At 46.1% G+C, this 24813-nt stretch overlaps 1 protein-coding gene across 7 annotated transcripts in view; it reads right to left on the bottom strand.

The window, feature by feature from the left end:
- Positions 1-9650: 9650 nt before the first annotated feature.
- ZNF618 (zinc finger protein 618) overlaps positions 9651-24813 on the bottom strand; it is a 180128-nt gene continuing 164965 nt past the window's right edge. For all 7 annotated transcript variants that reach the window (XM_057549352.1, XM_057549356.1, XM_057549353.1 and 4 more), the window contains 2 exons: positions 11873-11974; positions 9651-11187 (listed from right to left, as the gene is read on the bottom strand). In XM_057549352.1, coding sequence (XP_057405335.1) covers positions 9671-11187; positions 11873-11974 — 1619 coding nt within the window. In that variant the 3' untranslated portion in view covers positions 9651-9670. The remainder of the gene's footprint in view (positions 11188-11872; positions 11975-24813) is intronic.

The raw sequence follows: 24813 nt of genomic DNA, 5'->3' as shown, positions 1-24813 counted from the left end.
CTCTGGTACTTGTTTCTGGGAGAGGTTTGACAAGGCTCATCAGAGACCCAGGGTCAGAAGAAATCACCGTGCCCTAGTGTGTGCCCAGCTGGGTCTGGGTAAATGCCCCACAGGCACCTGAAAGAATTCCCCCGTCCTTGGCTGCACAGAACCGCCCCCCAGCGTTTACTTTGCTCACAGCTGCATCCCCAGCAGTAGCTGCCAGGGGCTGGAAGGCCTCGGGCTGTTTCTCCACAAGGGTCCTGGAGATCCCATCTCCTGGGATCCTCGCTCTGGCCCTTTGCCCCGGAAGGAGAATGGTCACTGCCCTTTGCGCTGTGCCCAGAACAACCAGCTGGCCCTGGACCGGAGCTGGAAGCCCTGGGTCTGGTCCGGCTTCTGCTCCCTGGAGGAAGAGAGCAGGTAGGCTGTCCAGGGTGGCTCAGGCCAAGCACACAACCAGCTCACACACACCGGATTTACAAACATCGGACTTATAAACACCTCTTTCGGGCTCCATCCACCCAGAGCCCTGACAGCTGCCACTGCAAGAGTCAAAACCCCAGCTTCCAGGGTTCTGAGGTGGAATGCTGTGTTGAGGGGACGAACCCAGAGGCAAGGATTTGGGTGGAGAGAGCTTTGCAGCCCCCTTGGTCAGACCACATAGAGACTCCCCGCCTTATGCACCCTGGAAGTCCCAACCTTGGGGCTTCCAGGTTCCAATAGAGAGGACAGTCCTGAGGGACAGTGTTTGTGGGCCTGGCTGGGAGTCACTGGGCAGAAGTGGGCGGGGTCAGGGGCGGGAGAAGTGACAGGCTCTCCAGCCTGGAACTAACAAATGTCATCACGTCCTGCGTCCATACCTTGCCCCCTCCATGCATGATTCACACACTGGGGCTGCCACCTATGGCAGGTGGAAGGTGCCACTCTGAAGAAAGATATTTTGAAGTGACCTGATGGACAAATGCCTAAACCAGACAGTACAAGAAGCCACAGGTGGGCTGGCCAGCCTCAGCTCAGCTGGTGGATGGGAGTTTGGCTCCTAAGGTATTTTACAGTTCTGAGTTCACCATTGAAAAATGGACCTCCCGGATTTCCCTGGTTGTGCAGTGGTTGAGAATCCGCCTGCCAATGCAGGGGACGCGGGTTCGATCCCTGGTCCAGGAAGATCCCACATGCCGCGGAGCAACTAAGCCCGCGCGCCACAACTACTAAAGCCCGCGCGCTCTAGGGCCCGCGCGCCGCAACTACTGAAGCCCGGGTGCCTAGAGCCCATGCTCTGCAACAAGAGAAGCCACCGCAATGAGAAGCCCGTGCACCACAACAGAGTAGCCTCTGCTCCCCGCAACTAGAGAAAGCCCGGGCAAAAAGGACCTCCCATATAAAACTCTAGGTTTCTCAATTCTCTTGAAAAGTAAGTTCTGGCAGCCTTGGGCCTGCGACACCCCTCTAGATGGGGCCTCCCCTGTGGGTCACCAGCCCTGCCTGCCGCCCTCCCTGGTCCTGAAGGCTTTTTATCTCCATGACAGTTACTAAAACTTTCACTACTAAAAATCCCTTGGATCCTGTCTTACCCCTCAGGGGCGGGATGGGGTTGAAGCACATCTGTGACCTCCAGTCAGGAGTCCACTCACCCCAGGAGGCACCAGAATCACTCCCAGCCAAGTGGCTACCCTGACGACTCATTTGATTCTTAAACAGTCTCACCTCAAATTCTCTCTTAAAGATACTGGTCATGCCCATCTCTGTCACAAAATACATGTGGCTGCTTAATAAAGAAACATGCTTTTTAAAAAATTTTTGTTTTAAAATCCAGAGGCTGGCCCTTCAGTCGTGTGGAGGCCCTGGCCACGCCCTGGCCTCATTGGATCCTGATGTTCCCAGTTAGCGGGGAGTCTTCCCGCTCCAGCAGGACTCTTGACTTCTGTTTTAGAGCCAACAGAAACTCCTTGATTAAACTTCAACCGCTGGCTCAGGAATGTCCACACGGTACACTGAACAGCAGGCAACTCCCACTGAACGGGGGTTCTGAGGGCAGGGCTGATGCCCCTGGAAGGCTGGCCCAGACTCAGCCAATTCGTGCTGTCATCCTTGCGATTTGATGGAATTTGTTCAGCTGATCAAGCAGCACATCCTCTGTGAGGAGAGCACCCGTTTCTGGTTCAGGACAGGGATAAAGCCAGACGTGGTTTTTTTACCTTTGAACGGCTGTTCTGGCAGCAGCAGGCCTGCTTTAGGAGAAGCTGTCACCCTCCCTGCCCACTCTGGCCACAGCTGTCTTCTGGTGGCGTCTTCTCTCCCGGACTTGCCTTCAGTTCGACGCTCCAAGCCAAGCATTGATGTGCGTGTCTGTAGTGTGAGGCTTGGGTCGAGGCCAGCAGAGGGGCAAGTCCACCCGGCTGGGCCCCTGCAGCCCACTGTGGAGGGCACTGGCTAGAGTCACGGATGCCACTGGCAGAGCCACAGACGCTCTTCCTCAGACAGACAATACACAACACTTCAAACTTCACACACACGACCACTGGGCAAGACGAACTTGGACGTGTGCTTTACTTAGGAGATGGGTGTGCTGACCCCAGGCAGTTGGGGGAGGAAGGCCACACCGTCTTGAAGGGAGTGCGAGAGCTGTCTGGGGGGCTGGCTCGGAGGATGGCAGCAGTTCGGTGGCCAGCAAATCGGGAGGGAGCATCAAGGAAGGGGACACTGTGGGAAAGCCACTCAGAGCTTCAGAAGGACAGAGGAAGAAGGGCACCCGAGCTACCTGTTCTGGCTGCCCGGCGGGCCCATCAGTCGCTTGGTTCACACCCACTGCGGGCATTTGAGCTTTGCCTGAACCTCTCCTGGGATGGAGAGAGCCTTTCCTCCCAAGGCAGGCTTTCCACTCCGGCCTGCGTTCGGGACAGTGCGTCCAGACACTGGGCTGAAATGTGTCTCCACAGCTCCCACTAATTCTTAACTTTCTGAGTCACAGATGCCATCAGCAATTTGGCAAAAGCTACGGGCACTCTTCCCCAGAAAACGGATGGTACACACAACACACATCACATAAATGATGGTGGCCAAGGCGAACTTGGATGTGTCCCTTGGGCACTGGGCCTGTAGGACTCGGACCAAATCCATCCTTCCTCCCCTGGGACAGTGTTTCACAACAAGGCCCACGGGGACCACGTCTTCTTGTGGACGTGTCCCTCCCTTATTTATCAGACACCACCAACCCAGGTCTGGTGCCTGAGGTCAGCAGGGAGCTCCGAGGAGCTGACTAACCCCAACCTCACGTAGTATCCCCTCGGGATGGACTCCAGCTCTGTCACCGCCAGGTGACATCTCTGCCTCTGTCCATCTCTACTCACCAGTGCCCTGCTCCTACCTGGATGACATGGCCCAACGCCAACCCAAGAAATAACACCACGCACTGCCATCTTCCTAAAGGTTGTTTTATTGTAAAACCATAAATACAACACTGACATGAAATCATTTAAGCAACTGATCCTCTCTAACCATTAAAAGGATGTCTTTTTACCTTGGCATCAACCAACCAGGAAATAATGTTGCAAGAATTCGGGGGGTAGTGGGTGCTGATTTCTGGGCGGGGGCTTTTGGCGATTTAAGGAACCAAGTGGAACCTTCCTCTTCTCCCTGGGAATGTCCCACTTTTGGACAAGAACAGACAGGTAAAAACAGCAACATTTAAACAGCTCAGTTTTAAATTTTATTACTTTGTAAAAATCTTTTTTTTTTTTTCCTGTTCCTTTCCTCCATTTGACATCAGTAAAAGTTTTAAACACCAGAAAACTGATTTGGCCGTAAATGGAGAAACGGTACCAAAACGAAATGAAACCCAAAATCCAAAGGACAAACAGAAAAGCCTAAATAAACCCTCAAGTTTGGTCTCGGGGGTTTACATATCACAAGAACTGTCAACTCAACCCCCATGCAATGTGACTCCTTGGAGAACTGTTGGGTCCACACCAACGACACAGGAGACCGCAAACAACGTCTTTTGTTAATTAACACAGCAAGGGTGACACTAGGTAACTTTTTTTTTTAAATACAGTACATGGTACACAGGGTCCCAAGATAACCCTGCATAAACCCCTTGTGGAGACTTGAGCCAAAGCACTGGCTGTTTATAAAAATATTGTGTTGCTACAAAAGTATAAATTAATGCTACCGGTATTAAGAAATATTAAACACATAAAACTTATAAGGATTAAGAAAAATATTCATTAATACCTGTAGAAAACTCTGGCCTAAAAAAGATATTTTTTTTGTGTTTGTTTTTTTGTAAATTTTTTTTTTTGTATTTTTTAAAGATGACTTGAGTTTCTTGCACTCGAAGAGAGAGACACAGTCAGCTGTGCCTATGGTATTGCCTAGAACGTCTTAACTACTGAGAAAGGATGAGGGTGCACACGCATGGGTACTGAGTGGGGCCTGGGAGGAGGGGCACCAAGGCTCTCTCAAGATTTACCTGATGTGAAAGAATCACCGACGCAAAGTTACGGGGAAAAGAAAAAGGGAGGATCATCAGAAAACAACTGAAAATAATTTATGCTTTTTAAAAAATATCTCTGCTTCAGGTGGTTGTACAAAATGATTTCCTGATGCTTGGCATCTGAATGACCCTGGATGCACTGCCCAGCGGGTCTGGGAGCCTCCAGCCCCGCAGGTCCCTCTGTCTCCAGCCCCGTGCCAGTCCACGAGCTCGCTCACTGCCTTGGAACCCGGCCACCCTGGCTGGGTGGGAGGGAAGGGTCCCAGGTGGGGACCGGTTGGCACCTGGGTTGTGGGAGGAGCCCCCTTTCTGGCTGGCCTCAGACCCCATGGTCTCTTGCCAAGCTGGACTTCAGGAAGTGCCACAGGGATCCCAGGCCCCTGAGGTTGCGGACCAGGCTGGGCTGTGCCCCTTTAAGGAACTTTGGTTCGAAGAGTCAAGGTGCCCAGTGGGACGCATGGGTGGGGAGGGCCCCTATGGGTCCTGATGCTGACACCCAGCTGCAAATTCAGCAAATCCTTCTCTGTACAGCAGTTGAACCTTTAAAGCAATGCCCGTGGTGGTGAAGGGGCATGAATATAACAGCAACCCGATGCCCTTCACCCTCATCAAAGCAGGAGCTGGTGCCTCTTCGCACAGAAACTACAGGGCCCCTCCAGGGAACGGTGGGGCTCTGCTGACCACGATCCTCAAACGCAAAGGAGAGAGGAAGAAAAACAACAACAACACAATCCTCCAGAAAACCCTGAAAAGGGGAAACCAGGTGGGAAACAGAAGAGGGAAAACACTGTATCATTGGTTCACCATAACTGGCCTAGCAAACATTAGCCACAGTGAAGAGGGGGCAGGCCCCTTCCCAGTTCTCCCACTGGCCCGGCTGGATACAGGGGGGCCGAGACAGGAGCCCTCCACCCGCTGTCTCCAAAGGACAGCCTGAGCCTTACTTAGCCTCTGGGTTTCATCTAAACCAGCAGCCTTTCTAGAAGCCCTCCCTCAGGTACGTCCCAGGGACAGAGGCGCTGTCGCTGTGCCCAAGGCAAGGGGCAGAGCTATGAACTTGCCCGGCTCAGGGGGGCAGGAGGAGACTGCCGGCCGTGCTTTGGGTGCCTCCTCTTCCCGTCTCTGCAAGCACATCCATCGTCATGGCAACATCCAGGTACTGTCCCCTTCTGGGCCATTTCTCACAGGACCTCCCTTCTCCATCCACATCCCAGGTTCATTCCAAACCTTTCTTGTGAACCTGTGGCCCCCAAGAATGCGTGCTGAATCCCTGAATGCAGCTCTTCAGATGCCCACTTTCCAAGGAGTCTAGTCCAAGTGCAGGCGCAAGCCTAGAGGACCCCTAAAGGCAGAGGGTCCGCTTCACAGTGGAAAACACGCCTTGCAGAGTTTTTCTCTGGTGTTTCTCGAAAGTGCAGGAGAGAAAGGAGCAAACTGAAGGAGAAGACGCTTGCCAGCCTACAGAGCTGGTGTCAAAAAAAGTCCTTCCCAGAAATCTGGAGACGCAGAACTTCTCAACTGTGTCATCGGACGGTCCTCTCCTCATCAGGAAACCTCAGCACCCTTTTCCCAGCCAAGAGCCAAACCCCGAACGCCAAGCATGAGGCCGTCAGGCAGGTTGGTGGCAAGGTGTCCTCGCCCGTGGACACAGCAGGTGGCTTTCTATGCCGTGAACCCCCGAGATGAAGTGTGGCCAGAAAGGAGCTTTGCCCAGTGGCCCCTCTGTTTTGTTTCCTGGTTTCTAACTACCATCTGGAGGGAGGCCTGGCTGGTGGACCTGGGCACAGGGAAAAAGAACCAGGTCGGCACAAGGGCATCCACTCAGGACGACTGGGATGGCACTGCTGCTCTTGGTGGAGCCGAGACCCGCCAGTTACTTCAAATCTGAGGGACCACCCACGAGGCTATGGTCCTTGGCTTGGGCTTTGGTGGTGAAGCCAACTGACTTCAGATGAGGGGGAAAACCCTGCAGAGTGGAGATGTGTTTTCTCCACCTCCCCTCTGGGGTCCGTGTATGTCAACGCAAAGGCCATTTCTGTCCTGGGAATCACACGGTTCAGGCAAGTTGTGTCCAAGTCAGCAGGCAACCACCTTGAGCTGTAAAGTCCTAGAGTGGTCACAGAACTGGGAGGCAGAAGACAAAAACTTTCCGAAGGTCAATGCCAGGCTAGGGGCCGGGAGATGAACTGGAAGAGCCGACCTCAATCCTTTGGCTGAGCTAGAATTTGGAGAGGGTGGATATTGCTGGAGATGAGGGGCCAGTGGCTGGACCTGTGAGATCTTTGGGTTTTATGAAGCTGTTCACTGCAACGGGCTCTGCACTATGGGAGCTGCCTGCATGAGAAAGCAGATGGAGGGGGCACCTTGGTACAGCCTTTCCCGTTGGCAACGAGTTTCTGAAGAACCAGAGGCTGCAAGAGAGAAATGACTACCTGCCACCTTGTTCCCGTATCTGGATGAGGCAGCCCCAGGAGACAGCTTGCCGAGACCTAGTGGCACTCACATCACACCTGCAGGGCACGCCAAGTCCTAAGGATTGAACTGAGGTGGAAAGGAGGAACAGGACAGGAGGTGACACATATGACTAGATAACTGGAATTTAGTAAGACTTGAATTTTTCTGAAGAGAAGAACGCTGACACCAGGGCTTGGTCCTGATGGCTTTGCAAGAAAGTGAAATGCCTATTTGCTGACTGAGTGGCCCGATAATGAGGCAACACCAGCACAGCTCCGCTCTAAGAAGAGGGAGGATGGGCTCCAAGGCTTGGCTCCCACTGACCACACAAAACGGGCAGCTCCCAGCCTCCTCATGTGGTTCAGAGTGCCAGGTCACGGACCCTTCTCCAGCAGCAAAGCAAAGCTGGAGGCCTTCTGCTGTAGGCATCTGTCACCCATCAGCAACCCTGCAGCCACCTTCTGGAATGCCCCCAAAAGTCTCATTGAAAAGTCGGCCGATGCTCCCATATATTCTAGGAAGCGACATGAGGTGACTGTCCAGTGCAGATGGAGGCTCTTCTGACGGCATGACCCCAATTGGAAGTGCTGTGGAGTTAATACCCAGAACTTCTCCGGGAGAGGAAATGGCATGGTGGTTCCTGAGACCATGGCTTGCTGGAGTGAATGGGGAAACGGCCCACTTTGAATGCCTTTCAGTGTGTCCAAGACTCGGAGGGTTAGTTCTCACGAGGCAAAGTGAGCAGGCTTGACACCTGGGACAGTGTTCTGGTCCATGATCCTAAGCCTTGAGTTTTCAAATCAACTTTACTTCCCCAACTTTACTGCCACGGGCCCGGGGGAGAGGGCCGCTGTACAGTGCTTTTTGCAGTCGAGGTATCTCACAGTTGAACAATGTTTTGTTACTAGGAAGGGAAGGAGTGGACTTGGTCAACCCCCAAGATGGTAGAATGTGCCTTTGCAAATGGCCCCCCACGATGGTAGGCATCCTCAGCCTTGGTGTAACTATCTCTATCCCACAGCTGTGGGCACTGGGGGGGATATGGGACCACCAGCACTTCATTCACTGAGAGGTGGAGTGGGAGGCTTAGCACTGATCCTGACAGAACCACCTCTTCAGAGGGGAAAGGGTCACCCTGTTGGCATTTAGGCTGAGTGTGTGGAACCTAAACTGCTCACAGAGAAAAAAAGCCTAAGAACATCTTTCACAGCATCAAGTTGAAAGTGGCCTAATGCCATTTCACCCTCAAAACATCCATCATTTGGCCCACAAGGCATCGTGCTCAACTACTGTCCTAGAAGGAGGGCTGAGGCTCGCGTGGGGGTCCCCCCCGGGCTGTGGGCAGCGGACCCGCCGGAATCCCCGGTGTCCTGGGGAGAGGAGGCCGTGGGTCTGAGGTGTGATGGATGTGAACATGGATCAACTCAGGAGTCCCTGCTGAGCTGGAAGGGTCAGTGACGTGGCAAGTAGTGTAATGCACTCTGGGTATAGAAATCAGACATTCGCAGTACCAGACACAGCGAGCCAGGAGGGCGGTCTTCCGCTTACATTCAGGAGAACTCCTAAGCCACATGCTTCCCTATGGCTTCCACCGAACCCCACGTCTGTGAAACCTGTGACTCCAACCCCACTCCTGGTCTCCAAACAGCACAGCCAAGTTCATGGTCTTGGCTGTTCGAATACAGGAAAACTGGACTGTACAGGGAAGTCTAATAAAAACCTTAGGATATTGAATATACCACTGAGATGAGCTAGTTTACAGTGTGACTTGAGGAACAAAAAGGGCAATCAAAAAACAAACAAAAAAAACCTCCAAAATATAAGTTACAGACATTCAGTGCCTCCTAGCAGAGCCTAAATCAAATTTGAAAACAAAAAAAGTAAAAACTGCTAAAATGTTAGGAAAAAAATTATTAAGGAGTGGAGACAGTATCTATACCTCTTTGAAAAAATGTCTTTTTTTTTTCTATTTTATATTAAAAAGCAAAAGGTCAGCTTTATATTCTTAAAGTCTCCTTTCCTGATTTGGGGAGATAGATAGGTGTGTTTCTAAGGCGGCTGCCCCGTGACACCCAAGGGTATCACAAAGGCAGCAGCTCAATGCCCTGAAGGTGAACAAGAATGAAGTCCAGTGCAGAAGCTGTCCATCTGATGCAGTTTGGAGAATCCATGGCAGGGCAGCCGGGGAGGGGTGGGGTACAATAGGGTCAGGAAGGCTTGGGGAGGGGGACGGAGGGCAAGGGGGACCACAGAGTGAAGGACAGAGAGCGTCAAGTCACTTCAGATCTCAGCTGCCTGAACATTTTACATCAGTTTTCTACCAATCTGCGCACCTGAAAATGGAGTCTTTTAAAGCCCCCTTACTGAGAAAAGGAGGTGAAACATCTTCCCTCTTTCCCAAACACTCAGCTTTCCTGACACGCCCAGTTTAATGCACACGCGCCTACGAGCAGGCGTGCATACATGCACCAGGGGAGTATGTGTGTGCATGCGTGTGTGACACTTCTGCGGCCACGCAGACGAGCACAGCCGCCCACGCCCAAAGTGCGCACGCGTGATTGTGTACACACATGCACACACACACTGAAAAAAGCACTTAAGTTTCTAGGGGGCATTTATAATGAGGTCCACAGTGTTTAGAACTTAAATTCCTTTTTCTTCGTTTGCGACAGTGTTGTGTGGTTTTTTTTTTTCCTAACGTTCTCTTCTTTTTTCTTTGTTCTTTCTTTTCATCTGGAAGTCTTAAAGCATGTTGGATTTCAGAAACATGAGTTTGTTCATATCTTCTGGACTGAGCAGTCGCCTCCTTTTGATGAGAAGTGCTTGTTCACACATATTTACACACCCGCTCCTGGCCCCCACGGCCGGCACCGCGAGGAGCCAGAAGGCGAGCTTGGCGAGTTTTGTGTGCTTTTGGGTCACGCACGACCAGTACTGGAAGAGATCCGGGGTGGCCTGGAAGAGGGGCTCCTGCAGGTAATCGTACACTTCGTTCTTCCCAAGCCGGTTGTCCTCCTGGGCGGCGGGGTTCTCGCCGGGGGCGGAGCGGGGCTTCTTGGCGGCGGGCTCGAAGTCGGCCTCCTCGGTCCAGGACTCCTTGACCTCGTTGATGAGCTCGCACACCTTGCCGATGATCTCCTCGTGCTGGTAGGGTGGGACGGGCCGCAGCTTCTGCTGTGGGTCCAGGATCATGGCCACCTTGTGTGCCGGGTGCACCTTGAAGTTCTCCTTGAGCGCCTCCAGGAAGAGGTGGCAGAGCTTGCTGACGGTGCCCGCGTCGTTGGCCTTGGCCGTGAACAGCTTCTCCAGCCTGACGTAGGTGGGCAGCACCAGCTGCAGGGTGGGCTGGCTCTCGTTGCTCAGCTCGATGACCGCCTGCTTCACCGGCGTCAGGATGGCGGCCAGGTTGCTGAGCAGGTGCTTGTTGAGGCTCTGGATGAGGTTCATCTTCTTGGCCCGGCTGTAGAACTCGCAGATCTGCTCGTAGCGCTCGTGCACCAGCAGCAGCGAGTCCGTGACCGAGTTCCAGCAGGGCGGCGGCGAGGTCTCCTCCAGCGAGCCGAAGGTCTCCTTGGCGAGGCCGGTAGAGCCCGCCAGGTCCTCGCACACGTTGAGCAGCTCGATGACCTCGTGCATGCTGCGGGCCTGCAGCGTCCGCTTGCTCAGCACGCTCTGCACCACCGAGTTCAAGGCACAGGCTGAGCAGCGAAGGCACATGCCGGCCTTGGAGAAGGCGGATGCGCTCACCCGGCAGTCTGTCACGTACACTGTCCTGATCTCTGACATCACGAACTCCGACAGCACGTTCTGCACCCAGTGGTGCACCAGGTCGCCGCTGTCGCGAATGTCCGCGCCCTTCACGCCGAGCACATAGCTCTTGATGTGGTTGCCCTCTGCCTGGTAGGCCGTGAGGATGTAGCAGGAGTCGGGGCCGACGCTCTGCGAGTGGCAGGTGACGCCGATGCCCAGGCAGGCGTTGCTGCCCAAGGCGCACGTCACCTTCACCTTCACCTGGTTGTACATGCGCGGCAGGTGCTTCAGCGCCAGCGTGTTGAAGTTGCCCAGGATCTCGGTGACTGAGAAGGCCCCGTAGCGGGCGCCGCTGTCCACCAGCGTCTGGGCCAGCTTCAGGAACTCCTTCCCGCTCACCACACTCAGCGCGCCCAAGTCGGCACACATGACCCGCAGCAGCCGCTCTGCGATGTTCTGCCGCTCCTTCTCGGGGATCATGCTGTTAGGTGTTAAACCACTGGTCGTGGCTGGCAGGGGACACAAAGAGAGGTGTGATTAACCCTGCCAGTCAAGGCTCCTTGGTCTGGCAGTGGCCTAATACTCAAGCATCTCGTATTAGGAATTATGAACAGATTTCATCTTGCACACAAACTGATGGTCTTGGCAGTCTTTAACATGTGACAGTCTCACAGGAATAAAGTTCTGTGATTGATTAGTAATGCCTGCTGTGAGCATGGGAATTGACTGTAGTGATATGTGTGCAAATACTTGTTGCATGTCATTCACCTTGACCTCTGAAGCCAACCAGTCTTACACCTTCCTCAATATAGGAATGGCCTCTAACACAGGAGTCGCTAGTGAATAAGATACATGAGGCCACAGTGTCAGGAAAAAGCAGACAAGAGAAATCGTGGAGAGTGGATTTGGATTCTAATGCTGATTCTGTCACTAATTTGTGTTCTCTGACCACAAACAGATCACCTCTCCCCAGGCCGCCTCTGTCCATCCCACGAGGTCAGAATTCCCACCAATGAGGTCTCAGGCGTGAAAGTGCTTTGGAAACCATGATGCGGGGTCTTGCACCACCATGGGAGACACACAGGGGTGGCGATGTGGGAGCAGAGGGGAACAAGCTGGGTTTGGGGGGAAGGCCTCTGGAGGTGGGTGTAGTAGATTTCCACCAGCCCCCGGGTCCGCCCAGGAAAGACCTACTATTGTTGGCACTGTTCCTCTGGGCCTGGGGCTTCCACTTCTCCTCCACGACAGCAGGGGGCGATCGGGACTGGTTGGAGGCGATGTTGTTCTCGTTGTCCGCTGCGGGCACAAAGGGGACAGTGTGTTTCCCTGAAGTGCAAGAGGCCTGCCGGCTCACCAGGCGAGGAGAACTAGAGCATGCGGGTGAAAGCAAGACTGGCCTCTGGGACTCAGGCCTGGGTTCAAATCCGGGCTCCTAAGACAACTATCTGAGGCCTGCAAAGCCTCATTTTCATCACTTGGAAGAATGAAGATAATCACACAATTGCTAGAAGGACTAACAAGAGATAATACAGGAAAAGAGCTGGGTACAGTGCTCAGCATGGAGTAAGCACTCAGGGAATGGGAACCGCTGTGTCCCGAGTCTGGGTGGGAGGCCCCCCCGCCCCAACACAAAGTTCTAGCTCTGAGACCCAGGAGGGGGTGCCCATTACACCCTAAGAGGCCAAAAGCATCTCACACTCCTGCTTCTTTAAAGTGTGCCTTTTCGTCTTTTTAGTATATTTAATGAACACAACAAAACCAAAGCCCTATATGACATAAAGTATACAATTCTCAACCTCCACATTACATGTAGGAAGTGGAAACCAAAGTCTAGATACAGGAAAGGGTTTGCCCAGGAAAACACAGAAAACCAGCAGCAGAGCTGGGACGGACATCCCAGGTCCCCTGGTTCCTAGTTGCCTCCTCCCTGCATTTCCCTAATTTTTGTTAACGTGCGCATATGCAGCCGTATTCAGTTTTAAGTAATGGGCAGATACCATACTCTATGTATGGTTACTCCTTGACATTTTTGTAGGATCATATCTGAGTGGAAATGGTCTGAGTTACATGCTTATCATCACAAATGGCCACACAATCTTTTATCACACGATATTCCACAAATTGCTTAACTACACTCCAAGTCCTAAGTTTCTGGGCTGTGCCGTTTACAATATTACTATTCTGCTACGAACCTACTTGCCTAATATTCTAATATTGTTTCTCTGTGCTCTTTGGCTGTTGCTGTGGGTGTATTTCCTTGAGACATCATCTTACAGGTAGAATTCACAACCTGAGGATATGAGTGGGTCAGTAGCCTCTGTTCAGGGTTGCCTGACATCTTTCTTCCATTCTTCTCAGTTAAAGGCATCAGGCCTTAGAGGTCAAGGCCACACTCTTCATACCTAGAGAAGAGACTTCCCCAACTTCTACATATTCGGTCAACCCTGCAAGACTAGTCAAGAGACTCTGGGATGTGCACTCAAGGAATATTTTGCAGCCACTAGAAAGGTGGTCATGTAGACTGGAGCAACATGGGAAAATGCGTAAGATAATGAAAAGCAAGCTTTAATCATAATGTCATATGTATTATTTATAGATACATATTTTAGACTCACAAGTCAAATAACGAACAAATCTATGCATCAAAAAAAGATGGGGAGGGGACTTTCACTTCTGCCCTCCAGATGCAAACACCTGCTAATCATGATGATATGACTGCTTTCAGACAGGCAACCCAGGGTGTGATCCCAGAAAAAGAAACAAATGTGGTGAGCTCTCTGACTGTGCGACTTACTGCCTGGAAGCAGTTTTCAAGCTGCTGCGTAGGACCAGGGAACTGAACAGAGCCCAGCGGTCCCCTTGAAGAGACAGAGATTAAAGTTCAGGCAGGCCCAAGACAGCTAGAATTTACAGGAAAAAGTACCAAAGAGGAGGGAGTTACAAAAAGAGAGAGCTCTGGAGATTACAATGGGGTTCCCTGGAGTCTTTGCTGTAGCTAATCTGCCTATGCATAGGGTCAAATTCCCCAGGACTAGGGAAAGAATCACTAAAATGCAGTAGGCTGATAATTCCCAGGGCTCCCACGTGGGGGAAATCATCTGCGTCCCCTCAACCAGAATGGAAAGACCTCAATGCATGAGAAATACTATGGGGCTAAATTAGCCATAGACTAAGCCACTAGATCTGCCCTAATACATTTAAAGAGCAAGCCTCCAAAGTATTAAGGTGATCCCAAGTAACAAACTGTAAGCCAAGTTTAATACTCTTAAAAAATACAAAATCTAGCATCTAACACTATAAAATTCACAGTGTCATTCGTCTAATAAGTACCAGACATTCAAAATAGTAGGAAAATATGACCTATAACCAGGAGACAAACCAATCAATAGTAACAGACCTAGAAAGGACAGAGATGATGGAATTAGCCAATAAGGAGCTTACAACAGCTGTTGAAAAAAAATCAGTGAAGCTGGAGACAGAGCAAAGAAACTACCCAATGAAAACCAGAGAGAGTAAAAGGTTGAAAATAAATAAATGGAGCATGGACAATGTTAAGTAGTTTAACATAAATATAATTGGAGTCCCAGAAAAAGGGGGTGAGGCAGAAAAAATATTTGAAGAAATGGCCAGAATCTTTCCAAATTGGATGAAAACCATAAAACCAGGTTCTAAAAGCTCAACTGACCCCAAGTGGAAATACATAAAGAAAACACCACCGAGGCACAGTATCATAATCAAATTGTTGAAAACCAATGACAAGAGAAACTCTTAAAAGCAGCCAGAGAGGGGGAAAAATTAAGTACAGGGGAACAAAAATAAGAATAACAACAGACCCAGCAGGTAACAGAACAAAGTATTAAAAGAGAATGTCAACCTAAAATTCTAAATGTCCATCGATAGATGAATGGATAAAGAAGATATTTATATTATATTTATATTTATAATCTAACTTTATATAATATAAATTATATTTATACAATGGGATATTACTCAGCCATAAAAAAGAATGTAATAGTGCCTTCTGCAGCAACATGGATGGACCTAGAGATTATCATACTAAGTGAAGTAAGCCAGACAAATACCACATAATATCGCTTATACGTGGAATCTAAAATGATACAAATGAACTTATATATCAATACAAAACAGAAACAGACCCACAGACACAGAAAACAAACTTATGGTTACCAAAGGGGAAAGGCGGGGAGGGATAAATGAGGAGTTTGGGATTAACATATACACACTACTATATATAAAACAGACAAACAACAAGGACCCACTGTATAGCACAGGGAACTATACTCAATATTTTGTAATAACCTATAAGGGAAAAGAATCTGAAAAAAAGATATGTATGTATGTATAACTGAATCACTTTGCTGTGCACCTGAAACTAATGCAACATTATAAATCAACTATACTTCAATTTAAAAAAAACACAAAAATATTTAAAAAATAAAATAAGGAAATTCTAAATCCAGTGATACTATCTTTCACAAATGGAGGTAAGATAAGGACCCTGCCCCCAAAAAAATCATACCTGCAACTATAAGAAATGTTAAAGGAAGTTCTTTAGGTATTAAAAAAAAATGACATCAAATAAGAATCTGGATCTAGAGAAAGAAATAAAGAGTTCTGGAAACTGTACATGAATGGATATAAAAAGTGTTTTCCCTCATTTTTAATCTCTTTAACAAGATAACTGACCTGACTGCTCACTGGAAAAAATAACAATGAATTGTGGTAATTATATGTAGAAATAAACCATATGTTAACAATAGAAGAAAGACTAGAAAGGGGAAATAGAAGATTGTGTTGAAAGTTTTTCACACAATATGAAAAGGCTAATAGCCTTTAAATGTAGACTTGATAAGTTAGAAATGCATAGTTTAAAACCCAAATAGACTATAAAAAAAACAACAAAGAGTTATAGCAAATAAATCCATTGTAGAGATAAAAATGGAACCATAAAAAATTCTCAGTCCAAAATAAGGCAAAAAATTAGAGAAAAAGGAATAAGCAACAAATGAAACAATTAGTAAACAAATACGAAAATGGTAGATTTAAACCCAATAATACTGAAATCACATTAAATTTAAATGGTCTCCACATTTCAAATAAAAGTAGACATTGTCATACTTAATAAAAAAGCAAGACCCCATGAGATGCTATCTATAAGAAACCTATATAAATATGAAGACATGGATAAGTTAAAAGTAAAAGGTTAAATAAAGGTATACCATACAAACAGTAATGAAGAGAAAGGTGGAGATGCTTGTGATAGTATTACAGAAAAAACAGACCTCAGAACAAGAAATATGATCAGGGGTAACAAGAGACCCTGCATAATGATAAAGGGGTCAAGTCACCAAGAATATATACTAATCCTAAGTGAGTGTGCAAGTGATAACAGAGCATTAAAACACATGAAGCAAAAGCTGAGAAAACTGAAAAAAGAAATAGATAAACCTACAACTGGAAATTTCAGCTGTCTTCTCTCAGTAATTGTTACTCTCATGAGAAAAGAGAAAACAAAGACTGAATATAAATGAACAGAGAGTGAACAACATCAAGCAGTCCCATATACATATAACTAGATTACCAGAAAAAGGAGGTGGAATAGAAAAATACTGAAATCATATAAAGTATAGTCTCTGACCATAACTAAATTAAATTAGAAATCAACAACAAAAAGATATTTGGAAAAATTTCAACTATTTGAATATTAAACATCACAGTTGTAAATAACCCATAGGTCATGGCTTCCCTGGTGGCGCAGTGGTTGAGAGTCTGCCTGCCAATGCAGGGGACACGGGTTCGCGCCCTGGTCTGGGAAGATCCCACATGCCGCGAAGCGGCTGGGCCCGTGAACCACAACTACTGAGCCTGCGTGTCTGGAACCTGTGCTCTGCAAGAAGAGAGGCCGCGATAGTGAGAGGCCCGCACACCATGATGAAGAGTGGCCCCCGCTTGCCACAGCTAGAGGAAGCCCTCGCACAGAAACGAGGACCCAACACAGCCATAAATAAATTAAAAAAACAAAACAAAACAAAAAAACCCCATAGGTCAAAGAAACATAAGGGAGATCAGAAAATGTTTTGAACTAAACATTAAAATATAACATTTCAAAATTTGTGGGATACATCTAAATAAATGTTATTTATAACATTAAATAATTATATCAGAAAAGAATAAACACTTAAAATCAGTGTTATAAAGCTTCTACACTAAGAGATCTGAAGAGTAAGTTTAAAGAGTAAGTTGAGTCTAACATAAGCAGAAGAAAGGAAATAATACAGATAAAAGCAGAAATGAATGAAACAGAAGATGGATAAACACAATAGAGAAAAATCAATGAAACGAAAAGCTAATTCTTTGTAGAGATCAGTAAAATTGATAAACCTCTAACAAGAAACGTTAAAAAAAGAAAAAGAAGACACAAATTATTAGTAGCAGGAGTAAAAGAAGGGGACATCACTACAGATGCTACACATATTAAAGGGATTAAATTGATGATGAACAACTTTAGGCCAATAAATTCAACCACTTAAGTGAGGCAAAAAAAAAAAAAAAAAAAAACCCTAAAAAATATAAAGTACCAAAGTTCACTCCAGAAGAAACAGGTAACCTCAAATCTCTTAAGTTCTATTAAGTTCTGAATTTCTTAACTATTAAGAAATTCAGTTCATAGTTTACATAATTTCCCACAAAGAAAATTCCCATATGGGTTCACTGGAAAGTTCGACCACATATTTAAGGAAGGAATAATACAAATTCTAAACAAATTCTCCCAGAATTAGAAGAGGAAAGAACATTTCCCAAATCATTTTATAAGGCTATCATTACCCTGATCCAAAACTAGAGAAAAAAATTACAAGAAACTACAGACCAACATCCTTCATAAACATATACACAAAAATCCTTAACAAACTATTAGCAAGCTAAATATAGTAATATATAAAAATAGCAACACATCATGGGAGTTCCCTGGCAGTTCAGTGGTTAGGACTCAGCACTTTCACAGCTGTGGCCCGGGGTTCAACCCCTGGTCGGGGAACTAAGATCTCGCAAGCCATGTGGCCAAAAATAAAAAATATAAAAATAAAAATAATAACATATCATGAATAAATGAAGCTTATTCCAGAAATAGAATAGTTACAGAAAACCGATCAGTGTAATTCCCTATACTAAGAGGAAAACGAAAATAAGAAAAATCATCTCCATAGATATAAATGCACTTTAAAATGTGATAAAATTCAATACCCACCTATGATACAAAATCTCAGCAAACTAGGAAGAGAAGGAAACTTTCTCAACCTCATAAAGGACATCAAAAACAAAAAACAAAAAAAAACCAAGTTTACTGATCTGATAGAAATAAAAAGGATTATAAGGAAATACTATGAACAGTAGTATTCCAACAAATTAGATGACCTGGATGAAATAGACAAATTCCTAGAAAGACATAAACTACTAAAACTGATTCAAGAAGTAGAAAATCTGGATAGATCTATTAAAAAGACTGAATTAGTAGTCAAAACACCGACCATAAAAAAGAAAAGTAAAGGAAAGCCCAGGCTCAGATGGCTTCATCGGTGAATTCTATTAATACGTTAAAAGAACCCTTCACAAACTCTTCTGAAAATAGAAAGGAGGGAACACTTCTCAATTCATTCTATGAGGCAGGTATTATTCTGATACCAAAACAGGACTAAGAAGTCACAAGAAAAAACAAAGTATAGTCCACTATGCCTTATGAATATAGATAAAAACATCCTTAATAAAATAGAGCAGACCAAATCCAGCAACATATACAACAGGTTTATACACCATGATCAAGTGGTATTTATTCCAGGAATACAAGGTTAGTTCAACATACAAAAATCAATACCATATTAATAGAATAAAGGACAAAAACCACATGATAATTTCAATAGATGCAGAAAAATTATTTGACAAAAATCCAACACACTTTCATGATAAAAACACTCAACAAACTAGGAATTGAAGGGAACTTTTTCAACTTGACAAAGGGCATCTATGAAAAACCCACTGCCAACATCATAGTTAATGGTTAAACATGAAAAACTTTCCTCTTAAGATCAGGAACAAGATAAGAATGTCCACTCTATTTTATTCAACATGTATTAGAGGTTCTAGCCAGGTCAATGAAAGAAAAAAAGAAAGAAAGAATAAAAAAGAAAAGAAAAATAAAGGGCATCCACATGAATGGAAGAAGTAAAATTATCTCTACTTACAGATTACAGATGACATGACTGTGTGTATAGAAAATCCTATGGAATACACACACACACCCAACTATTAAAACTTATAAATAAGTTCAGCAAGGTTTCAGGATCTGAGATCAATATACTAAAAAAAATCAATTATATTTCTCTACGTTAGCAATGAACACTCCAAAAATTAAATTAAGGAAATAATTCCATTTATAATAGCTTCTAAAAGAATAAAATACTTAGGAATAAATTTACAAAAGAAGTATAAGATTTGTACACTTAAAACTAAAAACATTATTGAAAGAACTCAAAGAAGACTTAAATAAATGAAGAGGCATCCCACGTTCAAAGACTGGAAGACAATATTGTTAAAACGGCAATATTCCCCAAATTGATCTAGATTCAACACAATCCCTATCAAAAGTCCTGCTGTCTTTTTTGCAGATATTGACAAGTTGAGCCTAAAGTTTATGTGACACAGAATAGCCAAAACACTCTTGAAGAAGAACAAAGTTGGAGGGCTTAGACTTCCCGATTTCAAAGCAGTTATAAAGTCAAAGTAATCCAGACAGTGTGGTACTGGCACAAAAACACACGTACAGATCAATGAAATAGAATTCAGAATCCAGAAATAAACCCTCACATTTACAGTCAACTGATTTTTGACAAGGGTGCCAGGACAATTCAATGGGGCAACAAATAGTCTTTTTAAAAATGGTGCTGGGACAACTGGATATCCACATGCAAAAGAATGAAGCTGGGCCCCTACCTCATACCACATACAAAAATTAACACAAAATGGAATACAGGCCTAAATGTAACAGTGAAAACTATAAAACTCTTATAAGAAAACAGAGGAGTTAAGTCTCTGTGACCTTGGGTTAGGCAATGATGTCTTACATATGACATCAAAAGCATAAACAATGAAAGAAAAAATAGGTAGTCGTCATCAAAAATTTTTGTGCTTCAAAGGACAGCATCAAGAAAGTGAAAAGACAACCTACAGAATGGGAGGAGGTATTTGTAAATCATATATCTACAGAGGCCTCATATATAAAGATAAAAAGATCTCTTACAACTCAATAATAAAAAAACAAAAAAACCCAATTAAACAATGGGCAAAGGATCTGAATAGACATTTCTCCAAAGAAGATATTTAAATGGCCAATAAGCACATGAAAAAGTGTTCAACATCATTTGTCATCAGGAAAACACAGATTAAAATCACAATGAGATATCCCTTAATGCACTAGAATGGCTATAATCAAAAAGTCAGATAATAACGAGCGTTATCAAGGATGTGGAGAAACTGGACCCCTCATACACTGTTGGTGGAAATGTAAAAATGGTGTAGCCACTTTAGGAAACAGTATGGCAGTTCCCTAAAAGGTTAAATATAGAGTGACCAAATGACCCAGCATTTCTACTCCTAGGTATCTACCTAGTAGTTAAAAACATTGTAAAACAATTATACTCCAATAAAGATGTTAAAAAAAAAAAAATGTCCACACAGGGACTTGCACTTGGGCATTCATAGCAGCTTTATTCGTAATAGCTCCAAACTGGAGACAGCCTAAATGTCCATCGGTAGGGGAATAGATAAACAAATTGTGGTATATCCAAACAACGAAATACTACTCAGAAATAAAAAGAAATACTGATATCACAGAACAACACGGATGAGTCTCAAAAGTATGCTAAGTGAAAGAAGTCAGACACAAATGACTAAATATCATATAATTCCATTTATACAAAATTCCAGTAAAGGCAAAACTATAACAAAAGAAAGCAGACAGTGGTTGCCAGGGTGGGGGCCTGGGAAAGGGACTTGCTGCGAAGGGAACTTTTTGGGTTGATGGTAACACTATACATTGTGCTTGTGATAGTGGTTAAATGACTATGCGTTTATTAAAACCCATCAAGCTGTACTCTTAAAATTGGTGAATTTTATTTATGTAAATTATATCTCAATAAATCTGATTTTAAAATAGACTGAAAAGAAACCATTAAAAGAGTAACAGTTGGGCTTCCCTGGTGGCGCAGTGGCTAAAAATCCGCCTACCAATGCAGGGGACACGGGTTCGAGCCCTGGTCCGGGGGGATCCCACATGTCGCGGAGTGGCTAAGCCTGCGCACCACAACTGCTGAGCCTGTGCTCTGGAGCCTGTGAGCCACAACTGCTGACCCTCGCGCCTAGAGCCCGTGCTCCTCAACAAGAGAGGCCACTGCGGTGAGGGGCCCGTGCAGCGCGGCGAGGAGGGGTCCCGGCTCGCCTCAACTAGAGAAACGCCCACGCGCAGCGATGAAGACCCAGCGCAGCCAAAAATAAAAAAAAACAAAAAACAAAAAACCATTCACTTTATAGCAGTACACCATATATACTCAATAAATATTTGTTAAAAAAAAAGTAACAGTGTTTAACTTTGAGTAGTGAGATTATGGCTGAGTCTTCATTTTGTCATTTCTCTGCATTTTCCCAATTTCCTTTAATGAATAGACCTCACGTGTAAAAAAGAGAAACACAAATTTTAAAATGGAAACCAGCAGCCATTCTTACTGACTTTCTAGAGTACAGAGATTTGGAAGCCCTGGATTTGAACCGGGCTTTGGATAGCTGAGTATTATAACCTTGAGTTAGGCACTTCAATTCTCTAGGGCTGTTTCCCCTCCTCCTTCCAAAATCCTGGGGCTGGGCAGGCTGCAGGGTGATTCCCTCATTCTCTGCCTTTCTGCAAGGCTTGAAATTGGGATTACTCAACCTCTAATTAGATAATGATGCCTAGCATGGCTTATTAAAAAAACTTTTTTTCTCCTTATCTCACAGATAATGCTGCTAAATGGGTGAGGTACTCAGTAAATGCTCTATAGCTTGAGCTGGAAACAAGGTTTACTCAGTGTGTACCACAGATACACATGCTCACACACGTACAGATACACAAACATCTGTAAAGGGCGGGACGCAAAGCTGGAATAAAGGCTGTCTCCCAAGGAGGGACCAGTTGCGGGAAGAAGAAAGCAGTTGTCTCTAGCAGGGGATGGAAAAAGAGAAACCTGCATTATTCAGCCTTATTTTAGAACGTGCCATAGCCCTTAATACTTTACATACATCATCTCCAGAACCCTCACCCAGCCTGTGGAGAATGGTGATGAGCCTACTTTACAGATGAGAAGACCGATGCCCAGAGAGGTGAAGTAGCTCAAAGGGATCAGAAATTAAATGTGGCCATTCCCAAATCCTACCGCTCTGAGTTGCCAACTTGCTTGCCTCCTGGGAAAGTCCCCAGGCCTCACTTAGCTGCAGTCCCCCGACTACTTGAAAAGAGGCTAGAAGAGATGACCTCTGAGGGGGCTTCCCCCATCGCTAATCCTCCACCCCATCTACCCTGCTGAAGAGGGTGGTTGTTGAGAGCACCGGCTCTGGAGTTCATGGGAGGGTCAGAATCCTGGTCTGATACTGTGGCCACAGAGCCTTGGGCCAGTTACTTAGCCATTTTATTTTACTTTGAAATTTACACATTTTATTAAAAGAACAAAAAATAAACAACACAGAAATAGCACACTAAAATGAATTGCATAATGCACACTTCTAAACACAAACAAGCAAAACAGCACTATAACTTGGAAAAAAATCAAAAAAATCAAAGCATCTGCCCTACTGATAGCAGTTGAGGAAATGAGCTATTGCATTCTGGAGGCAAAACATTATGGAAACAGTTTATATTTATTAAATATTATGATCATTATTTAAACCATTAATTGTTGCACAGGACTAATAATTTTCTTATTGATAAGTAATTTTTAACTGACATTTTTCTGCCCAAAATATGTGCTTCCATTTTCTATACTTAGCCCTTTTAACCTCAGTTTCCTTATCTATAAAGGCGAGCTAATATGGACACAACTCAGAGGGATGTTCTGAGGATCAAATGAGCTAATACGTAAGAACTCAAACGATGTGAGGTACTTTTTACGAGCCATGCAACTTAGGGCCAGCGATTATGTTCTCTGAGCCTCAGTTTCTTCATCTGTATAATGGGGATGATAATGCCAACCAGCTTGTTGAGGAGCCCTGACGCAATAACCAGGCCTGACACACAGTAATCGCTCACTAAGTGTCAGCTATCTTTAGTATTATTGCTGCCAAAACCTCCTCCTAAACTGTCACCAGGGGCCGGGCAGGTTTTCCTACAGCGCAGAAAGGAAGTTTATTAGCGGGAATTACCCTGTGCCATTCAGCAGCCTCTTAATGAGATTGCTGTTATTCGAGGCTGATCCCCCTTATCAGCAGCGCAGTGAACTGCGCAGATCATGACGCTTAATTTCTCTCTATGGAGTCAATCCTTTAATCCCGACTCAGCCTGGCTGGGATTCAGCCTGGCTTTGCACTGGATTGCGGGCAAGGCATTCTCTGCCAGCACTGAACCAGAACAAAGCAGCCCAAAGCTCTTCTCGGAAAACAAGTTGGGATGCCTGGGGGAGGTGGGGCACCCACAGGCGCACCCTTGATTTGCATGTTAATGGCCTCCGCCCAACTGCCTGAGGGACAGAGAAGCACTGGCACCCAGACTCTTCCCTGATTAGGGCTCAGCTTCCAGAGCTGGCAGAGGGGCGGAGGGTTTCAGAGGAGAAGGGAGCAGAGACAGGGCCCTGGGGGTCTCAGGCCCAAGCGCTGTGCTCAGGTAGTGGTCCCCAGCAGCCTTCTAACTTTGGCTACTGGTTCCCCACGGGGTCAAGTCTAAGTGCTCTGAGTGCGTTCAAGGCCTTCCCTGGTGCAGGATGGCTGACAGCAAAGGCAAGCTGGAGGTGTGAGACACGTGAAGATGGAACCTTGGCGTAAGGAGGGCAGCTGGAGATTGCAGGTCTGTGTGCCCTTGTTTTAGAGATGGAGACTCGGTGCCGGGGGCGACGACAAAGTTTCCTGCCTGAGGTCACATGGTATAGAGACACATTAGTTAGAGAGGACTGGAACTCACGTGTCATGGCAGCCGATCCAGCTCTACACTGATTTTATTTTATTATTCTTATTTTTAAATTTTTTGGCCGTGTCGCGCAGCATGTGGGATCTTAGTTCCCCGACCAGGGATCGAACCCGCACCCCTTGCATCGGAAGCACATATTCTTAACCACTGGACCACCAGGGAAGTCCCTGCACTGATTTTAATGAGTACATTAGAAATAAATTATCTCCCTCCCACCCAAAATCATGCAAGTTGGTGCCTAGTGTACAGCAGATACCCAACAGATATATGCTGCATAAATGAATGAATGAAGAGGGGTCACACTAACAGAACAGCACCTGCCTGAAGAGCGTCTCGCCCTGTAATACTCTGTGCTAGTCAGGCCAGACCTGGAAGGTGATATGAAAGATTCAGAAACCTAAGAGAGAGACAAGCAATAACTAACAACAACCACCACAGTGACAGCAGCTAAGCAAACACTCAGTCTCTTCCCTGGTCAGCTCCTCTTTGGCCTTTACTGAACCACCGTCTGTGTCAGGTGCTTTTCTCACATCACCTCCAACGCCTCCAGAGGGTCACCCTGCGGGAAGGGTGGCAGGGTCAGCGAGCTGTCTCCCCCACGTTCCCGTTTCCCTTGTCGGGCTGTCCCTGGGCAGGGCTCTGGAATTTGAGCATATATGTGTCACTTGTGGTCTGAAGTGGTAAAGAAGGAAGTGTGCCTCTCTCCTCGCCCATCAGTCAGAGAGAGAGGACTCTGTGACCCAGGGGAGGATGGAGACACAGGAAGGAAGGAGTCTGGGTCCCTGAATCTCCACGTGGAAGGCCGCGTGCATTAGGCTGTGATGTGGCTGAGAAGGAAGTGGTTATGTCAAACCACTGAGAATTTGGGATTTACCTGTTACAGCAAACAGTGTCTGCCTGCCTAAAACAGAGATTAGAT

This window comes from Balaenoptera acutorostrata, chromosome 6 (genome assembly GCF_949987535.1).
Source record: "Balaenoptera acutorostrata chromosome 6, mBalAcu1.1, whole genome shotgun sequence".
NCBI lineage: Eukaryota > Metazoa > Chordata > Mammalia > Artiodactyla > Balaenopteridae > Balaenoptera > Balaenoptera acutorostrata.
This window is presented reverse-complemented; position numbering and strand designations above follow the sequence as displayed.